Here is a 26,684-nt window from a genome sequence, read left to right on the forward strand (position 1 = left end):
GAAAATAATTGACCTTGTGTTTTTGATACTAACCTATTTTTTTAATTCATTGTTATTATAGATTATAAGGAATTTTTTAAATATTATAGAAGTTTAATGATGAAAATTAATGTGAATTTGGTAATATCGATAAAAAAAGAGTTGAAAGTTATAATTGTATGTTTTAGTAGAAAATAGAAAATATTAAAAAAATAGCCAAAAGTTTAAAAAATAATATTTGTTAATTAAAAGTACAAACACAGACAGCCATATAATCTATTTAAAACCACTAGTTTATTATTAAAACTAGTTACCTAAGTATAGCCGAAAATATGGTTAAAAAAAAATAGGCTTTGCACTCATCTTAGGAGTGCAAATGGAGCGAATACGAAGCGGATAGTGGTAAAAGTGTAAAATCATGTTTATTTTTTTCTTTTTTGGATACGAACAGAGCGGATATTAGATAGATTTGGATATGGATAGAAATATGGATATAGATCGGATCGGATATTTATTAAATAATATTAAAAATATACTAAATTTCAAAATAATTATTTAATAATAGTAGTAAATAACATAATTTTTTATAATATATATTAAAATATATGATATATATCTACTATTCGGATAAAGGTAATTGAAATGTAAAACTATATCAGTATTCATATCCACACGAATATTGAGATATCGGATATTCACATCTAATTTTTCAATACAAATCAAATACGAATTGAATATCATCCATACTTTGAGGAGATATATGCAAACATAACTCTTTGTAATTTAAAGAAGTTGCTCTTTAAGACTGTGCTCCAATTGAAGGGAGGGGAGGGGAGGGGAGGGGAGGGGACGGGGAGGAACAAATTGAAATTCACCCGCTCCAGAAAATGAAATCGAAAGGGAGGGAACGACACAGAGAGTTAACGCCTCACCCTATAGCAATGAAATCTTTCACCCCCGATTTGGGGTGTAGCCAAAGGAAAAAGGGGCCCACCATTAACAATTATGGAATCTACCCTTCTCCTTTTCGATTTCCTCCTAGCAGAAATACACAAACTTTTCTATATAAGGGTAAATTAGTCATTTTAGATAATATTCAAGTGAAATTAAAATATTGTACTTGGACTCTTCTCTTCCTCCGTTGAGATTACTGGAGCAAGTAACTCCTTGCAAATGTCCCCTCCCTTTCCAACCCTTCCCCTCCCATCCCCTCCCCTCCCTCTCTAATACAATTACTGGAGCATAGCCTAAGTCTAATGTTACTAAATTGAGAAGAGAAAGAGCAATATATATACCAATTCAACGGTCAGATTTGGAGATGAAATGTATGAGTAGAATTAAGGTGTTCTTAAGTTTATCGAACTCTGTTGTAAACTTAATTTTAAAATATATTGGATTGGTTTCAAACGACGAATAATACACATACATGTAAAGATTTTAAAATTCTAAATTAATTTTGTATGGAGTTAGTGGTAAAAATATATTAAAAAAAATGAATGAACTAAAATTAATTTAGAAACATTTTAATTTTAACTGCTCGACTTTATACTGAATTAATTTAAAATTTAAAATTTTCGCACGTATATATATCACTGGTAAGATAGATCAGTTTTACTAGTTTGGATTCATCGTTTGAAATTATTCCGATAGATTTTAGAATTAAATATACAAAGAGACTTGATGAACTTGAGAACATTTGTAACATCTCGAAAAAATTGAGCCATCATTATTTATGCTTATAAAGCATTTTTCATAATATAATAAAGATTATAGGTATTTTAATTCCATATTTTATTAATACAACACTACTATGTATTTAAAATAAATTCGGAATAATATAAATTTTAATTAAAATTATATTTAATTCTATTATCTTTATTTTTAAATCTCAAACTCTATACTACTTTAGTAATACTTTTTCTATTAATACAAATTAATTATTCTCACAAAACCCAGGCCTTTTAATCACCGCATCATTCTTATTTCCAATTCCTATTTAATCCTCACTCTTTCTCAAACAATTAATCTGATCTCTATCCAGAAACATTATAACTTTAATTCTTGTATCCACGCATACAGAAATAATATGAAAAACACTCTCCTCTTCTCTGTATGTCCGATCCCCCCTGTTTTGATAAATAGAGACAATTAGAAGAAATATTTTGTTAATGTTTTGATATAAATTATCAAATGTCCGATTCAAATTGCAACTACATCGTAGTGATTTTGAACTGTCGTTGCAAACCGATTCGAAATTCCGAACAGACTATTGCCATTATTCTAACCTGCATCTCCATGTCTCATATCAAAATTGAAATAATGACATTAATCAGTAAATTTAACACAGTTGACAACTCCAACTAAAAAAAACCACAACAAACAGCCCAAAATAAAAATTTGTCATACTCATTTAATTATACCGGTAGTGGTACAGTATTACCACCAGCTGTATAACAAAGCACCTTCTGCACATAGAACAACAAGTCTCAATACTCTCATCAACTTTAATTATCCATGTATCATCACACTTAAAACCAACTGTTAAATCAATCCTCAAATAAGTCATATAAAGACCCGCATCCAACTGGCCTAAAAGCCAACCACACAAATTTCAAACTATGAAGATGCTAGAGCTTCTCTCTTTTAAGCAATATGTTTGTAATAATACAATGCAGTACAATGCTTAAAGGTAAAAACTAAAAATAAAAGCTGTAATGCAGTATTGCACTGCACTGGATTGTTAAACACATGTTTAAAAGTGAAAAGTTAGTTAATAAGAAGGATAAAGTAGTCTCCTTAATTTGTACTGGCAAATCAGTTGGTTATATTATTGCCCTTTCTAAGGAAAAACAGAGAGAGAATGTGTCAAATTCATTGAGAAGGGTAAAAAGATTACTTTAATTTTCTAAGTAAAGGTAAGACTATTTTTATTAAACAAAGAAGAGGGGAAATATGAAAAAAAAAAATTTCAAATTTAGACAGTAACATAAGATATATTCAGATTTTGATGAGGAAATTAAAATTAGAGAAGTTTTAACGGGTACACAAGCAATTAACCCTTTAATTTATAGACAAATATTTTTTATAAAGAAAAGTCCACAAGAGCTAAAATTGTGTAAAATTGAGGCTGGTTTATGAAAAAGAAAAAGAAAAGAGAAGCAAGACAAATCAACAAGACCAAAGCAGTGCCTGATTACATTCCATAGTACATTACATCTCTAAATTCCTAAGCAAAAAGAAACTAGTTATGTTTGCTGGCAGCAACATAACAAATCCTGAAGTCAAAACACCAGTACAACTTCTAATACTGGCCTTTTCAGTCTTAATCGGCTTTCGCTAGACACTTTTAATAATCAGTGCTCGTTGACTGGTTCAAAAAAACACACCAATACAACTTGAGACTATAGAAGCCTGATCCAACGACCATGAGCAAACAAACAACATAAGACTACAGAACCCTGATCCTTTGTCATACCTTGATTCTCGTCAGAAACATAATATTGCAAAGTTAGTGTCTTGAGTAGAACAGTAAATGAATGATTGTTATCAAGCTAGGATCTGCTCTTTCGTGCATTTTTTTTTCTGTAATATCTAGGTTCAAATTAATATAATTTTAGTGTTTGTTATGTGAAGTATCTATAAGCCAATACCAACTAATATAATGTCATTTTATGTTCAAATTTTCAGATTAAAGAAATAGCATTTAGCAGTAATGGTCATGACTGGTTTTGACCCTTGAATTAAAGCCCAATGATTATACAACTTCATATGACATAAGATAAAAATATACAGGCAGATGCATTTCGTAAGACTACCAAAATTTTCCTCACAAATGGGGCCAAATGGTAATTTGATTTCAACACTCAAATCAAATTCATTAATCATGTATCTTTGTTGACATGATCAATAATTTCAGCATTTGGAGTCATTTCCCAAGTCCTTCCAACTAATCATTATTCAAAATTTTATGGAACCGGGCAAAATTATGCACATTCAGCACCGGTTTATGATTGGAAGAGTATCAGTCAAGTAGGAAAATATATTATTTATTTTTTTAAACATGTAGGAGTATATACTTGTACCTGGTCTGTACTGACTTAGCAACAAGTCAGCACTTCCTGATCCACCTTAGGTTGGCACCTGAAATTCGGGACAATCTAGACTAGAAATCTATTACTGAACTATTGAACCGCATGGATAAGCTCATCTCAATAGCATTTATGAGCAACCTTATACCATCAAAGTATGTTGATACAAGGGCCTTTCATACAAGAGTGCAACACATGTCATTTCATACAAATAGTAATTGTCTGAATGGTACAACACATGATGGTTTCCAAGTTGTACGAGGCATACCACTGACCCATATATTGTTCCTGATTATTTAAAATTTAAGCATGAAGAATAGTGACTCAAACAAAAGAAATCAATACCAATTTGCCATCAGCACTGCATATGATTTATAGCAGCCTTTGTCTCCAGGTTAAATGCTTCTTTTCTGACTGTGCTCCCTTTGCTATGGTTGGGATTTCCAAAGCCATGTGATGCAGGAGTTACTCCGCCTTCTTAATTTCTCCTTGTTTGCACAGTGTATCCAAGAGCATTGTAGGTTACAACATCTGGTTCAAGGCCTTTGGAAATAATGCACTGCAGCACCTGCTCGGCCTTGTCTAGTAGCCCTTTCTTACGCAGCCCATCAATGAGAATGGTATAGGTCACGATATCAGGTTGAACCCCTTTAGAAACCATGAAATCAAGGAGTTCCTCAGCCTTCTCAATTTCTCCTTTCTTGCATAGCATATCCATGAGAGCACTGAAAGTCACAACATCTGGTTCAAGGCCTTTGGAAGTCATGCACTGCACCATCTGGTTTGCCTTGTCCAGTTGCCCTTTCTTGCACAGCCCATCTATGAGTGTGTTATAGTTCACGGCGTTAGGTTGAAGCCCTTTAGAAACCATGAAATCTAGGAGTTCCTCTGCCTTCTCAATTGCTCCTTCCTTGCACAGTACATCCATGACAACATTGTAAGTTACAAGATCCGGTTCAAAGCCTTTGGAAATCATGCACTGCACCATCTGGTTTGCCTTGTCAAGTAGCCCTTTCTTACACAGCCCATCAATGAGAATGGTATAGGTCACGATATCAGGTTGAACCCCTTTAGAAACCATGAAATCAAGGAGTTCCTCAGCCTTCTCAATTTCTCCTTTCTTGCATAGCATATCCATGAGAGCACTGAAAGTCACAACATCTGGTTCAAGGCCTTTGGAAATCATGCACTGCACCATCTGGTTTGCCTTGTCCAGTTGCCCTTTCTTGCACAGCCCATCAATGAGAATGTTATAGTTCAGAACATCAGGTTGAACCCCTTTAGAAACCATGAAATCGAGGAGTTCTTCTGCCTTTTCAATTTCCCCTTTCTTGCATAGTACATCCATGAGAGCATTGTAAATCACAACATTCGGTTCTAGACCTTCGGTAATCATGCACTGCAGTATCTGTGTTGCCTTGTCTAGCAGTCCTTTCTTGCACAAACCGTCTATGAGAGTGGTATAGGTCACAATATTAGGTTCAAGCCCTTCAGAAACCATGTAATCTAGAAGTTCCTCTGCCTTCCCAATTTCTCCTTTCTTGCATAGCACATCCATGAGAGCAGTGTAGGTTACAACATTCGGTTCAAGGCCTTTGGAAATCATGCACTGCAGCATCTGTGTTGCCTTGTCTAGCAGCCCTTTCTTGCACAGCCCATCAATGAGAGTGTTATAGGTCACAACATTAGGTTGAAGCCCTTTAGAAACCATGTAATCCAGGAGTTCCTTGGCCTTGTCAATTTCTCCTTTCTTGCACAGCCCGTCTATGAGAGTGTTATAGGTCACAGCATCAGGTTGAAGCCCTTTAGAAACCATGTAATCCAGGAGTTCCTTGGCCTTGTCAATTTCTCCTTTCTTGCACAGCCCGTCTATGAGAGTGTTATAGGTCACAGCATCAGGTTGAAGCCCTTTAGAAACCATGCAATCCAAGAGTTCCTCTGCCTTCTCAATTTGTCCCATCTTACACAACCCACTCATAAGAGTGTTATAGGAGAAGAGATCAGGTGTGCAACCCAACTTAGGCATCTTATCGAGCACTATGGCTGCAGCCTCATGGATCCTATTATCCTTACAAAGACCCTTTAGTAATGGATTGAATACATCCGAATGAACCCCGGGTCCGACCTTAAGAAATCGTCCGAGTAAAACAAAAGCAAATCCGACCCGATCCACTCGGGCACAGCAGTTTATCAGGATGCCATACGTGCAGACGTCGGGTGAGACATGCTTATTTTGGGTCAGTCGGTCAAAGAGGGAAAAGATAGTCACGTAATGGTTGGTTACGTTGTTCATGCGAACCAGTTCCGTGAAGAGATGATTGAAAGGATAGATGGACGGGGCTGGGTCTCTGGTGGCCAGCAGCCTGTCAAACAGGCGACCTGCTTCAGGGACAGTAAGGGTGCCCGATCTACAGCGCTCTCTTACAAACGATTCTAATTGGCGGGTCCCCATTGCCCAGGATTACTTAGTCAGTACCACGGCAAATGCTTTTGGACTCTTAATTTGTGCTGATTTTGATTAACTTGTAATCAAGATATGGAAGCAAAAACGAATACCAAGCTAATCCGAAGCAACATTCAGCACCTATCAACGAATACATAACAAATATTGTACAAGAAATTAGTTATTTTGAAAAAAGCTTTGATAGCTGAAATTAAAATTTGAAAAACGAAGTTACACAGGTAGAGAGAGAGAGAGAGAGAGAGAGAGAGAGAGAGAGAGAGAGGGGGGGGAGAAGGGTGGAGGGGTGAGAATCAGGGACCATACCTGACGGAGAGGAGTGTTCCGAAGGAGCTCGGTTTCGACCAAGTTCGTAAAATCTCTTTGCTCGGTATCCTTGGATTCCTCAATCCGAGGTGAGGGAAACTGATAGTGCGGTGCGACCATGTGGAATGAGATCTGAGTAGTTCATTTTAATCTGGCACAAATCCTTTGTAAAGTGAACCTTGTTCTACGTAAGTACAAAATTAATTTTGAATTGACTACAAGTATTCTATTTTCTGCGATATCGCAGGAATACTCCTACTACAATAGAGTAGAATAGGGCGTTGTTAAGGCTGTGCTCCACAAACGAGAGAGAAAATTCTTATAAAGGGTCCGTTCGGCTGCACGGTGGGAATGAGAATAGGAATAAGAAATTTTTGAACTGAAATTTACTGTTTATGTGGGAAAAAAAATTCAGTCTGAGTGAATTTTATTTTTCCCACGTGAATAGTATTTTGTGGAGAGCAGCCAAACAGGCCTGAAAGGAAAAGAAGGCGACTGAACAATGTTTTTACACTCTAATTTGAAAGTGATAAAAGTTCTCAAAAATCAATGCTTTGTGATCTTTCTTTTCTCTCCGAACAGTAGACTTTTACCTCCGCTTCCTCTTCTGGAGCAGAGGAAACTATCGGGCAAATCGCACCTGCATTCTCCTCCACGCATATTGTTTTTTCCTTTCTCTGCCCCCGCGTACCTCTAATTGGAGCACGGCCTAAGTTCACCAAACCTCTTGGTGAACTCAAGTCTAAAACCTGTCAAATCGGCTTCAAATGATGAATCTGAATCATTGAAACCCGTATACCTCACGAGTGTTGCGTCTACATGTGAATATTCAAAATTTTAAAGATTCAAATTAATTTAGTATAAAGTAAAGCAGTCAAAATTAGAAAGTTAATAAAAAAAATTTAATGCATTCATTTTTTGAATGTTTTTTTACCACTTGACTCTATGCAAAATTAATTTAAATTTTTTTTTTTACATGTAGACACATCACTCGTAAGTATGCAAGTATTAACGGTTCAGATTTGTTGTTTAAAGCTGATTCGATGGATTTTAAACTTGAATTCACAAAAGAACTTGGTGAACTTAAGAATACCGTAGTTCTACTCACTTCAATATACAATTTTTTTTAATGATAAGTAAATCACTTCTAATATATAATTATAAAAAATATTTATTGATTGTGTGTTTTTAAAATTAACCTAATTATTTTAAAAAAATATTATCATAAACACTTAGCTATTTTTTAAGAAATAATATGAAAGTATAATGATAACAATTTATGTGACTTTCGTGCTATCATCAAACACGTCACTGTTATAAGTTTATAACTATATATTTTAAAATAATATAGAAAATTTTAACAAAGCTAGCTAAATGTTTAAATAATAATAATATGGTCAATATATTTGAAAACAACTAACCATTTAATTATATATTTCATAACTATCTGCTAAAAAAAATATGTATTATTAAACCTAGGTGTCTATGTGTATTCGAAATTTGGTTGAAAATATTAGACTCTGGCACTCTGCACTCTGCACTCATCTTCTTTTGTCTTTTATTAGAAATATATGCAAAAAAAAAACCCCTTAGTATTATCACACACAAGTACTATTCGGAAATAGTGGAATTAAAAACTGGAAATAAAGAACTTCCATATTGAGTAAGAAGAGAAGGGATCAAGTTAAAATAATTTTTGACTTACAACAAGTTTTCACAATTATTTTCTACATTTTTAAAGTTCAAATCGTCGATCCAAACCGTTAGATGTGATCTCTACAAGGTAGATTTATGATTTTGTACCATGCTTAAAAGCCAGCAACAAATTCATCATAATTTGGTTATATTAGATATAGTTGTATATTTTTCTTTTTTCTTTTTTTTTCACTGTTCAAAGCTCAAACAATCCCATAAGTTTTGTTAATTTTCGCGTGACAACATTTCATGAGTTACCTACCACATCATCAATGAAATAAGAGGAGGATGAATCTAATTTATGAGCAAGCAAGGTACAACTAGGGGTGTTCATTGGGTCCGGTTTATTCGGTTTTGAACTGAACCGAATTAGTTCAGATCAAATGATTCGGTTTTTTCGGTTTAATGGTTCGGTTCGGTTTGCTTTTTAAAATTGAATTATAACTTGGTTCGGTTCAGTTTGAAAATTTTCAAAACCGAAATAACCGAACCAACTGAACTTTTATATATTATGAATTTGATCCGGACCACCTCGGTTTATTTCTTAATCAATTGCTTTAAATACTTCAGTTTATTTCTTAATATCCGGTTTATTTCTTAATATACTTTGGTTTATTATAAATCAATTGTTTTAAATAAAAAATAATATATTTCGGTTTGAACCGAACAAACCGGAGAAACCGAAATAAAACTTTGATTCAGTTCGGTTCTATTTTTAAAACCGAATTATAACTTTAGTTTGCCTAGTTCTGTTTAGTTTGATAAGATGAACATCCCTAAGTACAACTCCAAGTTTTTAAAAAATGGTCTATGCTATTTTGGCAATCGATCATTTCACATAAACTATGATATGTTTCAAAAAATTGTGGTAATGATACGAGAAATGTGAATACAAATTAGATTTTGGTTTCAATCTTTTAATAGTTTTAATTAACTGAAGTTAAAGAAGATATGGTGGCTAGCTCGCATATGTTATTTGTTGTTCTAATCATTTTATTGTTTTTAAGGGACTTTAATAGTTTTATATTATTTTTAGTTCATTTGTTCTAAACATTAGGTATGAATAATTCATTATAGTGTAAAGAGATTTCTTATATATCATGTAATTTTTTTATTCATTAATTTGCTTGAGTTTTCAAGTTTAATTAATCTTAAATATGTCCAACTAAACAAGAATATAAAGCAACAAAGAAACCATTAATACGCTCCTCACACCCCATAACAATAAGAAAAATGCCATTAACAAAATAAACAAAAGAAAACAATTTTTTTTTCTCTCAGAATAAACAAAAGAAAATAACAATAATAACAAGACTATAACATACTCAGATAACCACAGTTATAATAAAAAATTAAGATATACAATTTTTTGTCTCAATTTCAAATTGATTAAAATTAATTTTCTGAGTGATATAAAGACCATCAATGCTATTGTTACCACATCTAACGATTTTAAAGTATATTTGTATTTCTTTTTATTCATCGTAAAAATTAGTATGACACCTGATTTATTTTTTAATTACATAAATACATACCAAATGAGTCACATGACAACAGATATGCAAGATCATTCTCGACTGAACAAACTGCTAGAATGCACATTTTCAATTCGTATTTTTGATGCATGTTCTCGAACCCCGTCAATAGAAATTTGATCTTTAATTATAGCCGTTGAATTTTCTAATATTATTGTAATCCTGGACTAAATCAAAGAAACAGTTAACTTGATTTTGAATCATTTGCAATTTTAAAATTCTTTATTTTTGGCCAACTTTATGCAATTTGCGAATCAATATGAAACGAGATTTAACATAGATTTTATGAAATTTCTAAAATTGATTTATTTACTTATAATAAAGTGACATTTAACGGATTCCAAAAAAAATCCAGACAAAAACAGTTTTTGAAATAAGAATAAAATTCGAGTTAAAATTGAAAATGTGTATTTTTTAAGCTAGCATTTCACAACTTTTAAGTATAAAAATAACATATATTATAATTAGAAAATAGTATTTTAATTATTCGATATATTAATGCCAGTCATATTCATTTATAATTTTTGTTCATGTGCTTATCTGCCCAGTATTAGAACAAAAATCATATTTTATTACCTAATTACCATCAGCTTTTATTACTATATCTTATCAAGTTATATTTACCTGATTTTGTTATATGCATTTTTTGATATTGTTTTCCTCCAATATTTTGTAGTGTTTAGTTCCATCTAGTTATAATTGTTGTATTTTTACCAATATCTGTTTTCATTGTTTTTAATGAAAAAAAACCATCCAAATGTTTTACTATCATTTCAAGCAAAATGATATATAAATTGGAAGTGGATGAGTTTATTCATCAATATTATGATAACAATACACTCACAAGTTACTCATGTTCAAAAGCCAACCGTGGTTCATTTATGCTTGAAGTTCTGTGTTATCATGTATGATGTATGTATGGAGTTGAAAATAATCATCGAAATATTAAAATATGAGTTGGACTATGATGCTTTGAGAAGTAAAGTGTCCGTTTTACTTTTCGCTCGTATTTGAAAAATTCAAATATTTGATGTGAAAAGTTATATATATTTTCTATATTAAAATGTATTTGAAGATCAAATTTTATTTTTTTTGAATGTTTTTGTTATTTTTTTAGAATTTTTAAAATCAATGTTTTAATATGGTAAAAAAGTTAGTAAAAAATTGTTAAAAACAACTAATTTTTTTTTAAATAGCAAAAATATTTTAAAAAATATAAAATTTGATCTTCAAATAAACTTTAATATGAAAAATATATTAATTTTTTTAATCCGATATTTAAATTTTAAAAATAAAAATACGAACAGAAAGTAAAATGAGTACATTTTTCAAAGCATAAATAGCCCAACTCTTAAAAAATGAATAGGCCCAATATGAGGCCCAAAATATCTGTAAAAGGCCTATAATGTAAATTTTACGAGAGAGAAGTATCAGAAAGAGAACACACCCAAAACCCTACTACGACGCAACGATCGAGCGCCATTACCCCCTCGAACTCTCCAGAGCGCGCCTTTCTCTTTCTCCATCTCCCTTGATCTCCTTCCTAGACCTCGAATCCAGTGTAAGGTTAGGGTTTGGGTTTCTTCGTAGATTCAGAAATGTCGTTCGCATCTCAGACGCCTGACATACTCGGCGAGCGCCAGTCCGGCGAAGGTGTTCGTACGCAAAACGGTGAGTAATGGCAAGCCTCTTTCTCTGAATGAAATCGGTGTAGAAATCGCGCACAATGCGAGATCCGTGCGGGAAATGTGTTTATACTGTGTTTTAGTGCTTGATTTGTTTGACTTGTTTTATTGTTTTTTCTTACTCCAGTGATGGCATGTCAAGCTGTGGCCAATATCGTCAAGTCATCTCTTGGTCCCGTTGGCCTTGATAAGGTTTGTATATAATTTTGAATTATTTTTCTGATAGAACTGATTTGGGCAAACCAAGTAATTCGTATTTGGGTAAATTGTGTACTTAACCCAACTGTTGCGTGACTAAAAAACATTACCAAATGATCTTCTCATTTATGGTTATATCAGCTTCAGTTAAGATATTTCTCTCAGTAATCTGGCACCAAATGGTTCGTTTTTGTTAACAAAACAAGTACTTAACATCTTTATACCTCTCTTTTGTTTCTCTGTATATTTTTAATTGAAGGTCTAACTAATAATATTCTTAATTGACTGCGTTTTAGATGTTGGTTGATGACATCGGTGATGTCACCATCACTAATGATGGTGCCACTATACTCAAGATGCTAGAAGTCGAGCATCCAGCTGCCAAGGTATGATTTCAATTAGTAGTCTCTTTTTTGTTGGCTAAATGTGTCTTTCTCATGTGCTAGAACCATATTTTATTTCAAATTTAGGTTCTTGTTGAGTTGGCTGAGCTTCAAGATCGCGAAGTTGGAGATGGCACCACATCTGTTGTCATTGTAGCTGCTGAATTGCTTAAGGTTGTGATTTTAGACAATTGCATTTCAGTTAAATATTCCCTGCATCATTTGTCATGTCTTAATATTTTTTTCTTATTTTTTTCCTGGTGCAGAGAGCAAATGAGCTTGTGAGGAACAAAATTCATCCCACATCTATCATCAGTGGCTATAGGGTAATCTGTCTATTGTCCAGCCATAAATTTAAATTTAATTTTGCAGGTATGTTCTATATATATACATAAGTTGTGTTTTGATGTTTAATTGTTTATCTGATTGTGGCAGTTGGCCATGCGGGAGGCATGTAAGTATGTTGAAGAGAAGTTGGCTACTAAGGTATTAATTCTTCAATATTTTGTTAATAACATGTGTAACTTTTATTTGATCAAGGATCAGCACGCCTGGAGTTAGTTAAATGGTTTTATTAACGTTTCATTGAAGTTTAGTGCACAGAATTTGAATTAGCTTATGAAAATTGTTGTTATGATTTCTTTAGGTAGAAAAGCTTGGCAAGGATTCCCTGATAAACTGTGCAAAGACAAGCATGTCTTCTAAGCTGATTGCTAGTGACAGTGATTTTTATGCTAGTCTAGTGAGCTTTCAAAACTCTCATAGTTTTTGTTTATCTTTTTCTTAAAATCATTTTTTTATTAATTCCGCTTTGCAGTAAACTTATGCCATCATTTTTGTTATTTTAGGTGGTTGATGCTGTTCTATCTGTGAAAACTACTACTGCCAAGGGAGATGTCAAATATCCAATCAAGGTCAGTGCTAATACTACTTATTTTCAAATACAAACCCTGATCTAGTTGAACCTAGTTTCAGAAACTTTTTTTAAAATTTATTTTAATTTTTATTTTATAGGTCATCTTGAAAGCTCTTTCCATTTAGATTCTCACTCGGTCTTCTTCATAAACTATTAAATCTTAAAAGAACTAGAAAACTCACAATGCCTTATTTACCCATCCAAATGTTGAAATATCCATTTCTTTCTTTCTTTCTTTTCTGAAGGGAATAAACATATTGAAAGCACATGGATTGGGTGCAAAAGAAAGCTATTTGATGAAGGGTTATGCTCTCAACACCGGCCGGGCTGCACAGGGAATGCCTACTAGAGTCGCACCAGCAAAAATTGCTTGTCTTGATTTCAACCTCATGAAAACCAAGATGCAGATGGGGGTTCAAGTCCTGGTCACAGACCCCAGGGAACTCGAAAAAATTCGTCAGAGGTGAATTTTGTTCTCTTTCATGGCTTGTTTTTGTAGGGTAAAGATATTGGCAGAGCAGTTTTTGCTTCATGCACCGAACAAACAGTAGACCAAAAACAGCACTGCATATGAGTCTTGTGCTGTATGAAGCAAAAAGTGCTCTGTCGATATCTTTACCCATTTTTATATGTTTGATTAAGGTTGATAAAGGTAAAAGTTGCTACAACTAAATACTCCAGATTGAATATCATGCTGGATGATTTTTTTGCATTTTGGGAGATTGATTGATTGTACTCTGTTACCTGATAATGGTAGACTACGATACTAACTTATGGCATCTTGCAGAGAATCCGATATAACAAAGGAGAGGATTGAAAAAGTTTTGAAATCTGGAGCTAATGTGGTGTTGACAACCAAGGGAATTGATGATATGTCACTCAAGGCAAGTGCATATAAGTGATTAGCTCTTGTTTTTATTTTTATTTTTAAATTCATCAATCTAAAAGTGATTATGCCAGAATCAGAAGTCTAACCAGACCTGCTTTTATGTGCAATGCAAGATATATTAGCCTTGCGTTTTGATTGTTGTTGTAATGTTGTTTCTCATTGGAATATCTCAGTGTAGTATTTTTCTGGCAGATGATTAAGTAGCAAAAAAATTGAATTTTGACTATGACAAAGTATGGAACTCATTTGTGATTGGTTTTTAAATCACAATTTCAGTACTTTGTGGAAGCTGGAGCTATAGCCGTGAGGCGTGTGCGTAAGGAGGATCTTCGTCATGTTGCCAAAGCCACTGGTGCTACTGTGGTATGAGTCCAATATCTATTTATCATGACCATTGTATTTTCTTTTAAACGCTTGACCATGGAATTAGACTCGTGGTTATTTTTTTTAATTTGGAAAGTAATTCATGATAACAAGGATGTAAACCATTCCAATTCAAGTCTATCCCACTAGTGCAACTGTGGTATGTGTCCTATATCACCATCAACATATTAAAAAATATTTCATCTTGTGGTCTAAAGTTCTCATCTTAGAGCAACTTATAATTTGAATTGATTGTTTCGAGTATTGAAACAGGTGACTACCTTTGCTGACATGGAAGGAGAAGAGACCTTTGATTCCTCATTCTTGGGGCAAGCTGATGAAGTTGTAGAGGAAAGAATAGCAGATGATGATGTAGTCATGGTCAAGGGCACGAAAAACACTAGTGCGGTTAGTTCTCATTAGCTATTTTACCCGGTTTACTTTACCCCTTTTTTTTGTGCAAAAGTCCATTGCTCAATATCCAAAAGGTGGTTCAATTAATACGAAAGTTTGTCCCTTCTAAAGACTGGGTTTATGACTTTGAAAAAGTACCGTCGTTTCCAACTTGTGTGAGTTATTTGGAATATAATGGTAATTAGATTCAGATTCATTGAATAAACCATTTCTACTCATTTTACAAGGTTTTTCTTGTTATTTCTTACTTTAGATCCCTTCAATGGGTAGTAGAAATGTTGTTAAAGGGGTTCAATAAATGGTAGGATATCAACCAAGTCTGACAATTTAGTAGGCTTTTCTTTCCTTTATTTTTTCTTGTGGAGGTGTTGATGGGGTGATGGTTATCTTCATAGCTAACAAAAAAATTGAGTAATTTTTATGCAGTGTGTAGTTGTTTTTTTGGCAATCCCTTTCTTTTACTGATGTGCAGTCTTTTCAACCTCTAATTCATGTTGTTTGAGCAGGTCTCTTTGGTATTGAGAGGCCCTAATGACTACTTTCTTGATGAGGTTGAGAGATCTTTGCATGACGCCTTGTGTATTGTGAAGAGAACATTGGAATCAAATGCGGTATGCTTACCTTTATTAATTCATGATTAGTAGTTAACATACTTCAGAGTTCCATATGCATTGCAAAGATTTTCTCCTGAAAGTCCAAATGATGTTCTTTATATAGCTTAATCTAGTGCATTCCAATAAAGTTATCTGAGGTAAACGTTTTTGTTTGTACAGGTTGTAGCAGGTGGTGGTGCAGTCGAGGCGGCACTCTCTGTGTACTTGGAGTATCTGGCAACAACCCTCGGCTCCAGAGAGCAACTTGCTATTGCTGAGTTTGCTGAAGCTCTTTTAGTCATTCCAAAGGTACTTGGGATATATGTTCATAGAGTGAGGGTATGGTACTATGCATAGGGCAGATTGGTCCGTACTACGGATCAATATTTTGATATTCATTGTTCAAATAGTCAATCTGAACTGTTCAACATGATTTCCATATGAAAATGTACTTGCAAACTAAATGTTACATTTTTTAGAATTTTTGTACTATTTGTTTTTAGTTAGGTAGAAAATCACTCCTTTTGAATGATCTAGATTCTTTTAGATCAAGTGTTTTCCTGTCTATTAAAAAAAATTGTAAAAATATTCTAAAAAATATAAAATTTGATCTACAAGTACATTTTAATATGGAGATCATGTTGAACGGTTCAGATCGATTGTTTGGAGATATTGATCCCTAGTATGGACCAATATGCGCTATGCATACTAGCCTCACTCTTGTTGATATCTATATTTGGTTGTACTTGGTTAGGTTTTGGTATGTCCGAGCCATACAATTTTTATATTAATTTTCGAAAATTGATGGTGACAGGTTCTTTCTGTCAACGCTGCCAAGGATGCAACCGAACTTGTTGCAAAGCTTCGTGCTTACCACCACACTGCCCAAACAAAGGCTGATAAGCAACATTATTCAAGGTTGATAATTCAATTTAAATGTTCTTCTTCCTTTTCATTAGAAAATTTCTTACTTGTTGAAGAAATTTGACTGTTGTAGTAAAAGTCTATATAACATTAAAATCCTTCCTTGAAATTTTCTAACATGTGGAAAATTGATGATTCAATCATTCCTATTGAGTACCTCGATTTGCTGGTGTTCAGGGGAACACTGATTTACTCATTATATTAAAATTTAAAATATTCTATGCAGCATGGGTCTTGATCTTGTAAAAGGTACAATCCGCAACAACCTGGAAGCTGGAGTTATCGAACCAGCTATGAGCAAAGTAAAGATTATTCAGGTCCGTTTTACTGCAGCTTTAATTTTATCTTTTTTTTGTGACAAACACAAGAAAATTGTATATATACCATCGGGTAGAAATGTCACTATCAAAGTCAGATGATTAAACATTTACTGGGATTTTAATGAAGAAAATTTCGAACTTAATTTTTGCTGTTTAATAATCTCCCCCTTTTCTTTGGTGACACAGTTTGCCACTGAAGCAGCCATAACAATTCTTAGGATAGATGATATGATCAAGCTTGCCAAGGACGAGCAAGGTCCCGAAGATGATTAGATATTACTAATTTACGGTTTGCATTTTTGTTTGTTTTAAAATCTTCGGATGGAATGTACACCTCTTGATTTTGACACAGTATGATTTGCCTTTTGGAGAGGTTCTTATTTTAGCCTAGTTCAGAGTGCTTGTGTTTTGTTACTCTTTTTTGTGGTCTGAAAACCATGTAGTTGTTCATCTCTATATTTGCTTTCTATTTATAGTGGAATTTTGTACACTGCCATCTGTTTTAGTTTATTCCTCTGAAAGCAACAGGCATTACGTCAGGACTCTGATAATGTGAAAGTTTTTGATTCAGAGCTGAATACATGTTAAATTGACAATTATTCATATATTGACTTGTAAACTTGAAATCTCAATCTGAAAGTAATAAATAAAAGTAGTTGAAATAAACAGACATCTAACTAATAATTTATATTTAGAATTTCTCTAAGAACAAAGTTTGGTTGTTTTATTGGTGCAGACTAATTAATTGTTTCGCACAAGTCAAACTATAAAAACGAATTAAATATGTATTTTATGGGTTGTGGACTGTCTAGCTTCAGGACCTTTTAATTTTTTTATATATTAATCTCAAAGCCTTTTCAAGTTTGATATTGGTGTTTCCCCAACCAACTTGGAGTTCAGACCCAGTGAACTAACCCAGAGATTGGGTTTTAAATTAGGACCGTCCGATTTGAATCCGAGATAATCTATCTGAAGTGGAGTGCACACATGAATTTGGATCGCGAAGCAATTTTGAGTGACGAATTTGAATAGGACAGTCCCGATTCAAGACCCAAAGATTGGTTTAGTTTAGAGGATCCGTTCCCACCACCTTGTTGGTCATTATTATTTTATTTATTTGGTCTGTGTTTATGGAACTTGAATAAATTGTATTGGTAAAATATAAGTTTTTCTTTAAATAAATTGGCAAGACATTTTTCCCAAGTTACAAGGATATAAATTAATTTGTTTCCCAAACGTTAAATTTATAATGGCAAATATAAGCCTTATAAAACGAGCCGAAGACTACATTCCAGTAGAATAAAAAAAAAAAAAAACAAGTTAATGTTCCAATAAATTGCTTTTCTTTGGAGGCCTCTGTCCAAAGCAAACCACTTGCTATCTGCTCTTCTGCTTGTGCAACCTGTGCATGCAATCTAACATATTAGAATTTTAAAACTCAGCCATACTCTTGGCCTCAGATAGATTTAAATACCAGCAAAAACTAACTTTAATGAGAACTTGATCACCAGAAGGTTTTAAAATTTTCACATCTTCAAAGCAACCTAGTATGTCATCCTCCTTTAGAATAAGATATTTTATCCCCATTGAGTTCAACTTTTGTCCCTGCAAACTTTGAGTATACTACTTCAACCCCTGTCTGCATTCAATAACATAATACCTTTTACTTGTTGTGAAAGAAATATTGATTAGGGTAGTACATAATTTCATTTTTTATTTGTATGAAAGAAATATTTAACACTCAAACTAATTTTTTTCACAAACATTTTTTTGGTATTACAAATAATTTTACAAGCAAACTTGAACTGATTAGTAAAAAAGAAAAGCTATATAAAAAATAATAATAAATTGAGAAATATAGAGGGTCTTGATTAGACAAACTTGACTAGGTAATTGATTCCTTAGATCTTAGCACAGAGCACTGATTCATCTCTCTACTATTATGAACTGGATCCATAAGCCTATCACACAGTTATAGTCCAAAGAAGCTCATGGTCTCTTTATATTTAGTTTCCTCAAATATCACAATAGATATGTAATTAAATTATATAGTTGTTGCATCTGGTGTTCTGTTTTTTCATCTTTTGTTGCATCTGCAGCTTAGAACTGCATTTAAAGACTGGTCATTTAGCAACATTAGAACAGCATGAATATTACATAACAATACTTGCAGGGCAAAAGAAAAAGGCACACAAAATGCATTCAATCATGGAATCAATATTTCTCTGATTATAATTTTGATGACAAACTAATTTGATCATACATGTTGGGTTCTTCATGTCTTCACCAACAAATAGAAAACCAAGTTCCTATGAAGGAAAGTTTCATGCAACATCGTTTCAATTCAAGTTGACTTTTGTAAATAACCTGTTATGCATGTCCATTGGCTTTTAATCTTAAAATATCAGCTCATAACTTTTAATTAATTTGTTGGCCCTTATTTCTTTTTTTTCTGGATTGTTTGAGATATCTTGTTTTAAATTAGAATGGTGAAACTTGAGCCTTCCTTTTTACAATAAATCCACAATGTTTGAGTGAACTTGATTTAAATATGATTTTTTTTGAGTAAAAATAGGGGTCCAGCCCATATTTGATTGAAAGTTCGATTACAAGGTTTGTAACCTAAAGTAGAAATTGGTAAATTAAAACAGAATAAAAACTGAAAGTGCTCAAAACAGTTGAGCCTTAAAAGTAGATCAAGATTTAAATATGATTTATTCTCGGAAACAGAGTAGGTCCGATGGGCATCGGACCTACTTTAGTTCCAACGGGTTCAATCACCGTCAGATTGGTTTTAGGATTCGCGTCAGAACTTTCGCGTCTGCTTTAATATTCGTGCGCACAAATCCTGAAGCAAATTAGACGGTATATCTGCCCATCAGAACCAAACTAGGTCCGATGGGCATCAGACCTACACCTTTCTCTTTATTCTCATAACAAGCTCCTTTTTATCACTCCTAACCACATGCTGCACAAAAGATACAAATATCTATGGAAATAAACTGTTCATCATTCAGTTGTTTAAATTTTGGTTTTTCTTTATTTTAAATTAGCAAAACAACATGCTTTCAAGAAAGCAGACAGTCAAGAGGTAATTATTTTAATTGTGACTAAGCACCAAAGAGAAGTAATTAAATATAAGATATCAAATTGTACTCAATATTTAATGAAAGTTACTACTAATACATTTTTTTTATAAAGATATCATTTCAAAAGACATGACTTATGGCCACAATATATTTGCAGATTACAAATCAAATCAATTTTTGACAGCATTTGAGGATCTTATTTAGCTTTAATCTACTTGTCTGGTTAATCCTGTACATAAATCTCATCAGCCGGATGTGTCGAACCAAGTCACAATCATGCTTTAGTTCCATAGAAGAACAAAATTAGACAACAAATCAACAATAAAATTTCAGAATAACGCGACAAATCGAATCCTGTTTTGATAATAATGTTGAGTTCTTCACAAACAAATAAAGCACAAATCCCCTATGAAAGAAAGAGACATAAAACATCGTTTTCATTTCAAGTTGCTCTTTGGAAATAACCTGTTTGCATCACATGTTATTTTCAAGTTGGAAGTTGGTGTTACCTTATTTAATTTGTTGGTCCTTAAAACTTAATTAGTCAAGATTATTGAAGGTATTTAGATTGGTATTTAAACTTGAGCCTTCCCTTTTATTCATTAAAGACACAGTGTTCCATCTTAATTAATATTTAATTAAAAACTTCTATTGTCCTGAAAAAAAAAAGTTATGAAAAAAATATATGCAATATGAGTTCAGCCCAGCTCATGAAAGTATTCACAATCCAAGATAAATTATGGATTGTATTTAATTATGTTAACTTGAATATATAGTGAATTGCACATGGCTCTGTTTCATGATTGATCATAACTCATAAGAGAAGAATAGTACTTGCCAGCCACATTTAAGTGAGAGAAAGGCATTTTTTATAGAATATGTTTTACTTGTCATGCTTTTTTCTATTTATTAAAAACACACCAAGAATTGTTTTATTGAAAATCTATATTCCAAGGAGCAGAGAATTAATTAATCAGCTGCTCAGGTACAAATACAACATAATCATCAGAAAATAGTACTATTTATACTTATGTCACATCTTACAGTTATTACCTAAAGAGTACAATTCCATATAGTTAGTTCATTAACTAACCCTGCGAAATCCCCGAAAAAAAGGCGCTAACCGCAAATTCTCAACGGTTCTTCCCCTTGCAAAAATTTCAAGTAACTAACAACCTTTCTTTCCATCTGAGATATATATATGGCTTTGTACATTTCATAATCTACAATCATTTATATATATATATATATATATATATATATATATATATATATATATATATATATATATATATATATATCTTATCTATCATGTTTAATAAATTATATGCTATGCATATAAGATGAAGAAGAATAATTTAATCTAATCATAGATCATGATCATGTGCAGTGTCACAACAGGGGCAGTGGTGCCTTGTGAAAGATCCTTTGTCCCGGTGCAAGCATAGCAAGGGGGTCATAGGCTTGTTTTCTCCTACAAAATGTCTCCCATTTATCCCCAAAGTGGGCCCTCCATTCGTCCTGTGTGCTATGGTGGGGTAGGTACTGTTTCATCCCAATATTTGCACTGTGGCAAAATTCTACTATTTCTTTGTTCTTTTGCAATGCAATTTCCAGATTCTCATTTTTTTCTAAAGATAGTGATGAAGGTGATGGAGCTGAGGAAAGGAAACCTACTAAGTAGAATACTTCCTCCTCTGGTATTACTACTGAGCTTCTATTGTCCCACCTGCAATTAATTAATATATTAATTAGATACTATTTAATTTAAATTTAAGAGTGAGTTCCACTATCAGAAGCCACTGAATTCGGGTTGCTGTCGCCCGTCGCTGTTTTTTTTTTAAAAACAAAATTTGATTAATATTAGAAGCTTTAAAAAGATGCTAATTCAAATTGGTCAATATTGCTTTATAGAAAAGATTTTCCATATGAGAGTTTTGGAAGTCTGCTCAAAGAAGAATTTGGAAGTCAAAGTCGGCTTTTTTTGCGTATTAGAAATCGTCACTTTCAGCGCTAACAAATTCAAAATTTGATGCAGTTCCAAATTCCTAGCCAGAGGTTTGTACGCAAAAGCAAACTAAAGAAAATGAACAAGGTAGCTAGGAAAAGTTAATGAAATAAACATATTATAATACTGATAAAAAGATAAGTTGAATTTATTACTTGGATCTGTTAACAGGGTAGAGCAGTATGGGACCATTACTGGTATCAGTTAGTATTTTCCCAAACACCTCCTTTGCAAATTCATGGATTTTACTTCTTGGAATGAGGAGGTTCAACCAAGGATGTGGTACCTCCCATAGGCCTTGTGACCTTAGTTTCACCTCTGATACATGCACCCGGTCCAGGAACTCCATGTATGTCACCTCTGACTGGAACAGAGTCGAACTGACGTACCGAAGCCGAGACAGTAATTCAATCACTTCCTGCCAGAAAAAATCAGAAAAAAATCATAAGAAAATAGATAAATGAGAAAGATATTTATTTATATATTTTTTTCTCTGCTATTGTACCTTATAATGCATATCATCATTTTAAAATCACAATATGTAGAGTATTTTTTAGAATGTACTAGGAATTTATTTGAAAACCTAGCGTACCAGTTCCATGGTTTCGGCATCCTCGGAATTATAGTTCTTTGTCATTTCAAGACAAAATAGTTTTTGTCCTTCGGAGTTAAACTGGCTTGCCAGAACCGGGTCTTGCGGCTTGAACGAAGAGCGCCAATTGTTAACTAGACCCGTTCTATTAATGATCACAAATCCCTCAATATAGTCAAATGTTTTTTCCATCGATATAAGCATTTCTTGATCCTCGGTGAATGTCGTGAAATCCGAGTACAAAACCCTAATCCATTTCACCTATGAAGAAATATTGGAAAAGAAAGTGTTTAATATTATGGTTTCAAAAATGCATCTACTGATATAACTGAATAGGTACATCTTATAAGTAATTATATTTTTGTTTCTGTATTTTTCTTTTCTTTTTAGCATTTTTTTTCTTGCAATTTACCATCTTTGGAGCTGGTTCAAGTGCAATTCTTGCTCTGGTAATTATCCCAAATTGTCCTAGACCACCTAGAGCGCCATAGAAGAGATCAGAATTCTCTTTAGCTGAGCATTTCACAGTATCTCCTGTTCCTGCACTTTGACATGCATGCAATTCATTAGAGAAAACTCAAACCAAGCATATATAACTTCACCTGAATTCCAATTATTAAGCAAAAAGCACATAAATGAAGAAGTTCTAACCAGTAACGATGACGAGCTCATGCACGTTGCTAATCTGTGGACCATGCCGGAATGCCTGGCCACTAACTCCGGCATTTGATAGGGTCCCACCTACAGTGAGATGCAAATAGTCGGTCCATGACTTGGGTGCAAGACCATGTTTAAGCGTCTCTTTTAGCACATTGATCCATAGTTCACCTCCTGAGACATCTACATAAGGTGACTCTCCGGCATGCAATCGGGTTTCGGTTCCTCGCAACGACTCCATGCGTATGACGATGCCACCTGGTGCTTGTGCCTGGCCTTGAAGCGAATGCCCGTGACCCCTTGCTGCAACTGTGAGACCCGACTGTGCACCGAGTTGAAACACATGTTTGATCGTTGCCGATATGTCAGAGATAGAAGCAGGGAACAACACGGCAGAGGGCTCGTAGCTAAACCTATTACCGAAATCTTGCGAGAAATCGGTAAGGTTTTCAAATTTGATATGGCCATTCAGGTGTATGGATTGAAGGGAAGCGGGTACAAGCGGATCCGGGTTCGATATGTGCATGGCGAAACCGCTAAGGGAGAGAAGCATGAAGAGCTTGAGGAAAGGAAGGTTGTGTGTATACATGTTGTTTAAGTTAATTAATGGGTTTCCTAGAGAGGTAAGGTAAGTGAGAAGGGAAGAGATGGAGGGAGATTTAAAGGCATGATCAAGAGAGAGAAAGAAGGAAGAGGGAAGAGAGAGAAATGGTGGATTGGTCAACCACTAGCACAAGAGAAATGGCTGCTGCTTGAGTTGCACCCTTCAGGTGTTCCTTTTCTTTTCTTTATTTCTTTGTTCTTTTTATTTTTTGTATATACATGTTTCCTATGGAAGCTCACTGTTTGAGCCTTTTTGGACTTACTATTTTGAAAGAAGAGATGCGTTGGTTAAAGCAGTGTGAACTCTAAAGAGCCATGAAAGAGACTGTCATGGACCTGGACCACCACGTAGCTTACGAACCATGTGGGAATTTAACCTGTGGTAGAGATGCATGGCCAGGAAAAAAAAATCAGTGAGGATTGGTCTAAATTCTAATCATTTTATTATTATGTTTATTATGTTGAGTTTGGTAATTACGCAAATTGTTGCCTAAGCATTTTTTTATCATGTTAAGTTGCTCGTTAAATTTAAGAAGAATTAAGTTGTGTATTATATTTTATTCTTCATATGTTATATTATATATCTTGTTTTTAAATTAATTTATTTGGAGGAATAAGATGTTAATAAATGAATTTCTACATATCTACGAGTCTATAATAATGAGCTCCATAAGCAGAGTAAGTATGAATTAAGTTAATTTTTTTGAAGTAAAATGTAAGAAAATAAATTTATACCTATAACCTATGAAGAAAAACAATGTCCAATGAGAACTCTGGAGCATCTGAAATATATTTTTTTTCCCCTCTCCAATGAAATGAAATCCACTGTTATTCAAATTTGCTGCTCTCCCTGCTATTCTCTCTACCTTTTCTCTCCTCTTTATCTCTCTACCTTTTCTCTCCCCCTATCTCTCCTTCTCTTTTAAAGAGAGAGATAGACACACAAATGAATAGCAGAAAACTACTATTATTAGAAAAATAGCAGCAGATTCGTATCCCTCTCCAATGGCCTCATGATAATTGAGAGAGAGAGAGATATTGACTAGGTCAATTAGCCTCAAAAGCACCATATAACTTCCTCGTGCAATTCATGAATAATTAATTAATCAATGAATGTCAATAAATAGGTCAATATGTGTTGACCTAGTCAACTCTGCTAAAATAATTTTAAGTTAGTACGAATAAATTATTATAAAGTTTTAAAAAAAAATGATTAATATTGGGTAACAACAGTAGTACAGTACTAACTAAACAATGTGCTTGTTGTAAGAAAAGGGTTGTTTTCTAAATCAGTGGGTAGTGTGGTCAATTAATTAATTAATTTCTATTGTAAAATAAAAACTGAATATAATTAAAAATAATAATTTACAGCTCTGGATTTTGGGAGATTTATTTCAGATAAATCTGATGTTTATTTGGTTCTGAAATACCCGTCTGTCAAAACAAAAGGCGACTAATTGTTTTTTTTTTTAAATAAAAGTAATAGAAAAATGATCTGCTCTGGATATACTTTATCTCTTCTTTCTATTGGATAGAGGAGGTGCAAGTGTTATAAAATTTTAAATTATGAAAAAATATTTTTTAGCTATTTTAATTCTTTTGTCGGTTATAGCATTGACAAAAGTTATTATTTGAATTAAATTATTAACAAGGCATGATCTCTCACACGAAAGCCATTAACTCTTTTAGCTATTTGTTAATAGTATCATTTGGTACTATTTTTTTTTAAATTATATGAAACATGGGAATGATTAAAAAATTGTATTATATCTCCATTTTTTTTCTCTAATAACAAAATTTCTAAAACTTATATACCAAATAAAATTGTTGGACATGATTTATATTATTTTATCTACATGAGAAATGTCATGCCTTGTTTAATCATTTAATTAATTACCTAATTAACATAATTAATACATAGTTTCTCATTGACTGTTGTGGATATACATGACTACGTTGGTTATCTCCATTCTATTATTAAGCACGTTGGGTGTCCGATCCGCCAACGGCTACGATTGAAAGATGAAACTTCGGATTTGATCTCAGCTCTCCAATTACATAATTTGTCTTCTTTTGATTAAATACATCTATTTTATGTATAAAAGTCTAAATTTAGTTAAAAACATACTCACCACATGTGCTGCCACACGATATGTTACAATTAAAATTGAACAAATTCTGAAATTTAGCGATATATTTATTCATTTCCTTATTTCTTTGTTTCTATATTTCTCCTCTTCAATTGAGAAGACTTCACCTTCCATTTTCTTATTTCTTTGTTTCCTTACTTCTTCTTCGTTTCTATACGGATCATAATGAAAATCAATTTTTTTTTATTTCCTTATTTCTCTTTCTTTGTTTCTATATATATTGGTGTGGGCAATTTAAAATATATTGTCAATATATAATATATCAAGGTGTGTGTGTGCGCGCGTGTATTCTAAATTAGAAACAAAGAAGAAGAAGAATACAAAATTGGAACATGTGTGTAAGTATATATTTCTCTTATAATATGTGTGTGTATATATATCTTATACATACACATAATAACACTTTTTATTTATGTTTTTTTTATATCATATTATATGTCGATATTGAATTGTTGTATGATATTTGATATTAGATTCGAATCGAGCTATTATTTGATATTATTGGTACTTAAAAAATAAAGAATCATCACATCATCAAATTGTTATTAGAGATCACGATTAAAGTTAATTAAAAATACAAAATCATATAAATTTTCTATTAACATGTGTCTTAATATTTAGATAATTATTATTTTCATTGATATATTTGTTTCTTATAATATATCCCCGTTGCAACGCACGGGTATGATACTAGTATTCTACTGTGCAAATAGAACCTATGATTGCTATTGATGTGAAATTAAAAAAATTGAGCATAGTTAAAGAAATTTAATTGCTGTGCACAAATTGACCATAAGTCATTATAAAGCCCATTATAGATTTCTAAATCAAGAGAC

General features: G+C 33.1%; 3 protein-coding genes and 1 long non-coding RNA gene across 5 annotated transcripts in view; 2 read left to right on the forward strand and 2 right to left on the reverse strand.

Moving 5' to 3' along the window:
• LOC144554268 (uncharacterized) overlaps window positions 1-4,552 on the forward strand; it is a 54,820-nt gene extending 50,268 nt beyond the window's left edge. Inside the window, exon 3 of the long non-coding RNA XR_013511590.1 lies at window positions 4,462-4,552. This is a non-coding gene — a long non-coding RNA (uncharacterized LOC144554268). The remainder of the gene's footprint in view (window positions 1-4,461) is intronic.
• On the reverse strand, window positions 3,155-6,971 carry LOC144554260 (uncharacterized). Of its 2 annotated transcripts, XR_013511589.1 has the most exons (3): window positions 6,835-6,971; window positions 4,413-6,651; window positions 3,155-3,454 (listed from the first exon to the last, which is right to left on the reverse strand). XR_013511589.1 is itself a non-coding variant. In XM_078302582.1 (2 exons), exon 2 carries the CDS (start codon window positions 6,517-6,519, stop codon window positions 4,546-4,548), a length of 1,974 nt encoding a protein of 657 aa, XP_078158708.1. In that variant the 5' UTR covers window positions 6,520-6,651; window positions 6,835-6,971; the 3' UTR covers window positions 3,155-4,545. The 2 variants fall into 2 exon arrangements, 1 of the variants encoding a protein (XP_078158708.1); XM_078302582.1 differs by having other exon boundaries at window positions 3,155-6,651.
• A 4,518-nt stretch (window positions 6,972-11,489) lies between these two features.
• On the forward strand, window positions 11,490-17,245 carry TCP-1 (T-complex protein 1 alpha subunit). The gene is made up of 17 exons (XM_078302271.1): window positions 11,490-11,735; window positions 11,877-11,941; window positions 12,244-12,333; window positions 12,418-12,504; window positions 12,597-12,656; window positions 12,766-12,816; window positions 12,977-13,072; window positions 13,179-13,244; window positions 13,492-13,709; window positions 14,034-14,130; window positions 14,412-14,498; window positions 14,772-14,906; window positions 15,419-15,523; window positions 15,686-15,814; window positions 16,320-16,423; window positions 16,656-16,746; window positions 16,936-17,245. The coding sequence occupies exons 1-17, from the start codon at window positions 11,663-11,665 to the stop codon at window positions 17,020-17,022; spliced, it is 1,641 nt and encodes a 546-aa protein (XP_078158397.1). The 5' UTR covers window positions 11,490-11,662; the 3' UTR covers window positions 17,023-17,245.
• A 3,883-nt stretch (window positions 17,246-21,128) lies between these two features.
• On the reverse strand, window positions 21,129-23,903 carry LOC144554678 (cytokinin dehydrogenase 4-like). Its single transcript, XM_078302991.1, has 5 exons — window positions 23,090-23,903; window positions 22,851-22,978; window positions 22,439-22,699; window positions 22,002-22,264; window positions 21,129-21,567 (listed from the first exon to the last, which is right to left on the reverse strand). The coding sequence occupies exons 1-5, from the start codon at window positions 23,682-23,684 to the stop codon at window positions 21,231-21,233; spliced, it is 1,584 nt and encodes a 527-aa protein (XP_078159117.1). The 5' UTR covers window positions 23,685-23,903; the 3' UTR covers window positions 21,129-21,230.
• Between the last annotated feature and the right edge of the window lie 2,781 nt (window positions 23,904-26,684).

This window comes from Carex rostrata, chromosome 5 (assembly GCF_964058835.1).
Source record: "Carex rostrata chromosome 5, lpCarRost1.2, whole genome shotgun sequence".
Taxonomy (NCBI): Eukaryota; Viridiplantae; Streptophyta; class Magnoliopsida; order Poales; family Cyperaceae; genus Carex; species Carex rostrata.

Coding starts and splice junctions, on each gene's coding strand:
- TCP-1 (XM_078302271.1), top strand. CDS start 11,663: ATGTCGTTCGCATCTCAGACGCCTGACATACTCGGCGAGCGCCAGTCC. Junction 14,131..14,411: donor TTGATGATATGTCACTCAAG/GCAAGTGCATAT, acceptor TCACAATTTCAG/TACTTTGTGGAAGCTGGAGC. Junction 14,907..15,418: donor GCACGAAAAACACTAGTGCG/GTTAGTTCTCAT, acceptor TTGTTTGAGCAG/GTCTCTTTGGTATTGAGAGG.
- LOC144554678 (XM_078302991.1), bottom strand. CDS start 23,684: ATGTATACACACAACCTTCCTTTCCTCAAGCTCTTCATGCTTCTCTCC. Junction 22,700..22,850: donor TTGAACCAGCTCCAAAGATG/GTAAATTGCAAG, acceptor ATTTCTTCATAG/GTGAAATGGATTAGGGTTTT. Junction 21,568..22,001: donor TACCCTGTTAACAGATCCAA/GTAATAAATTCA, acceptor AATTAATTGCAG/GTGGGACAATAGAAGCTCAG.
- LOC144554260 (XM_078302582.1), bottom strand. CDS start 6,519: ATGGGGACCCGCCAATTAGAATCGTTTGTAAGAGAGCGCTGTAGATCG.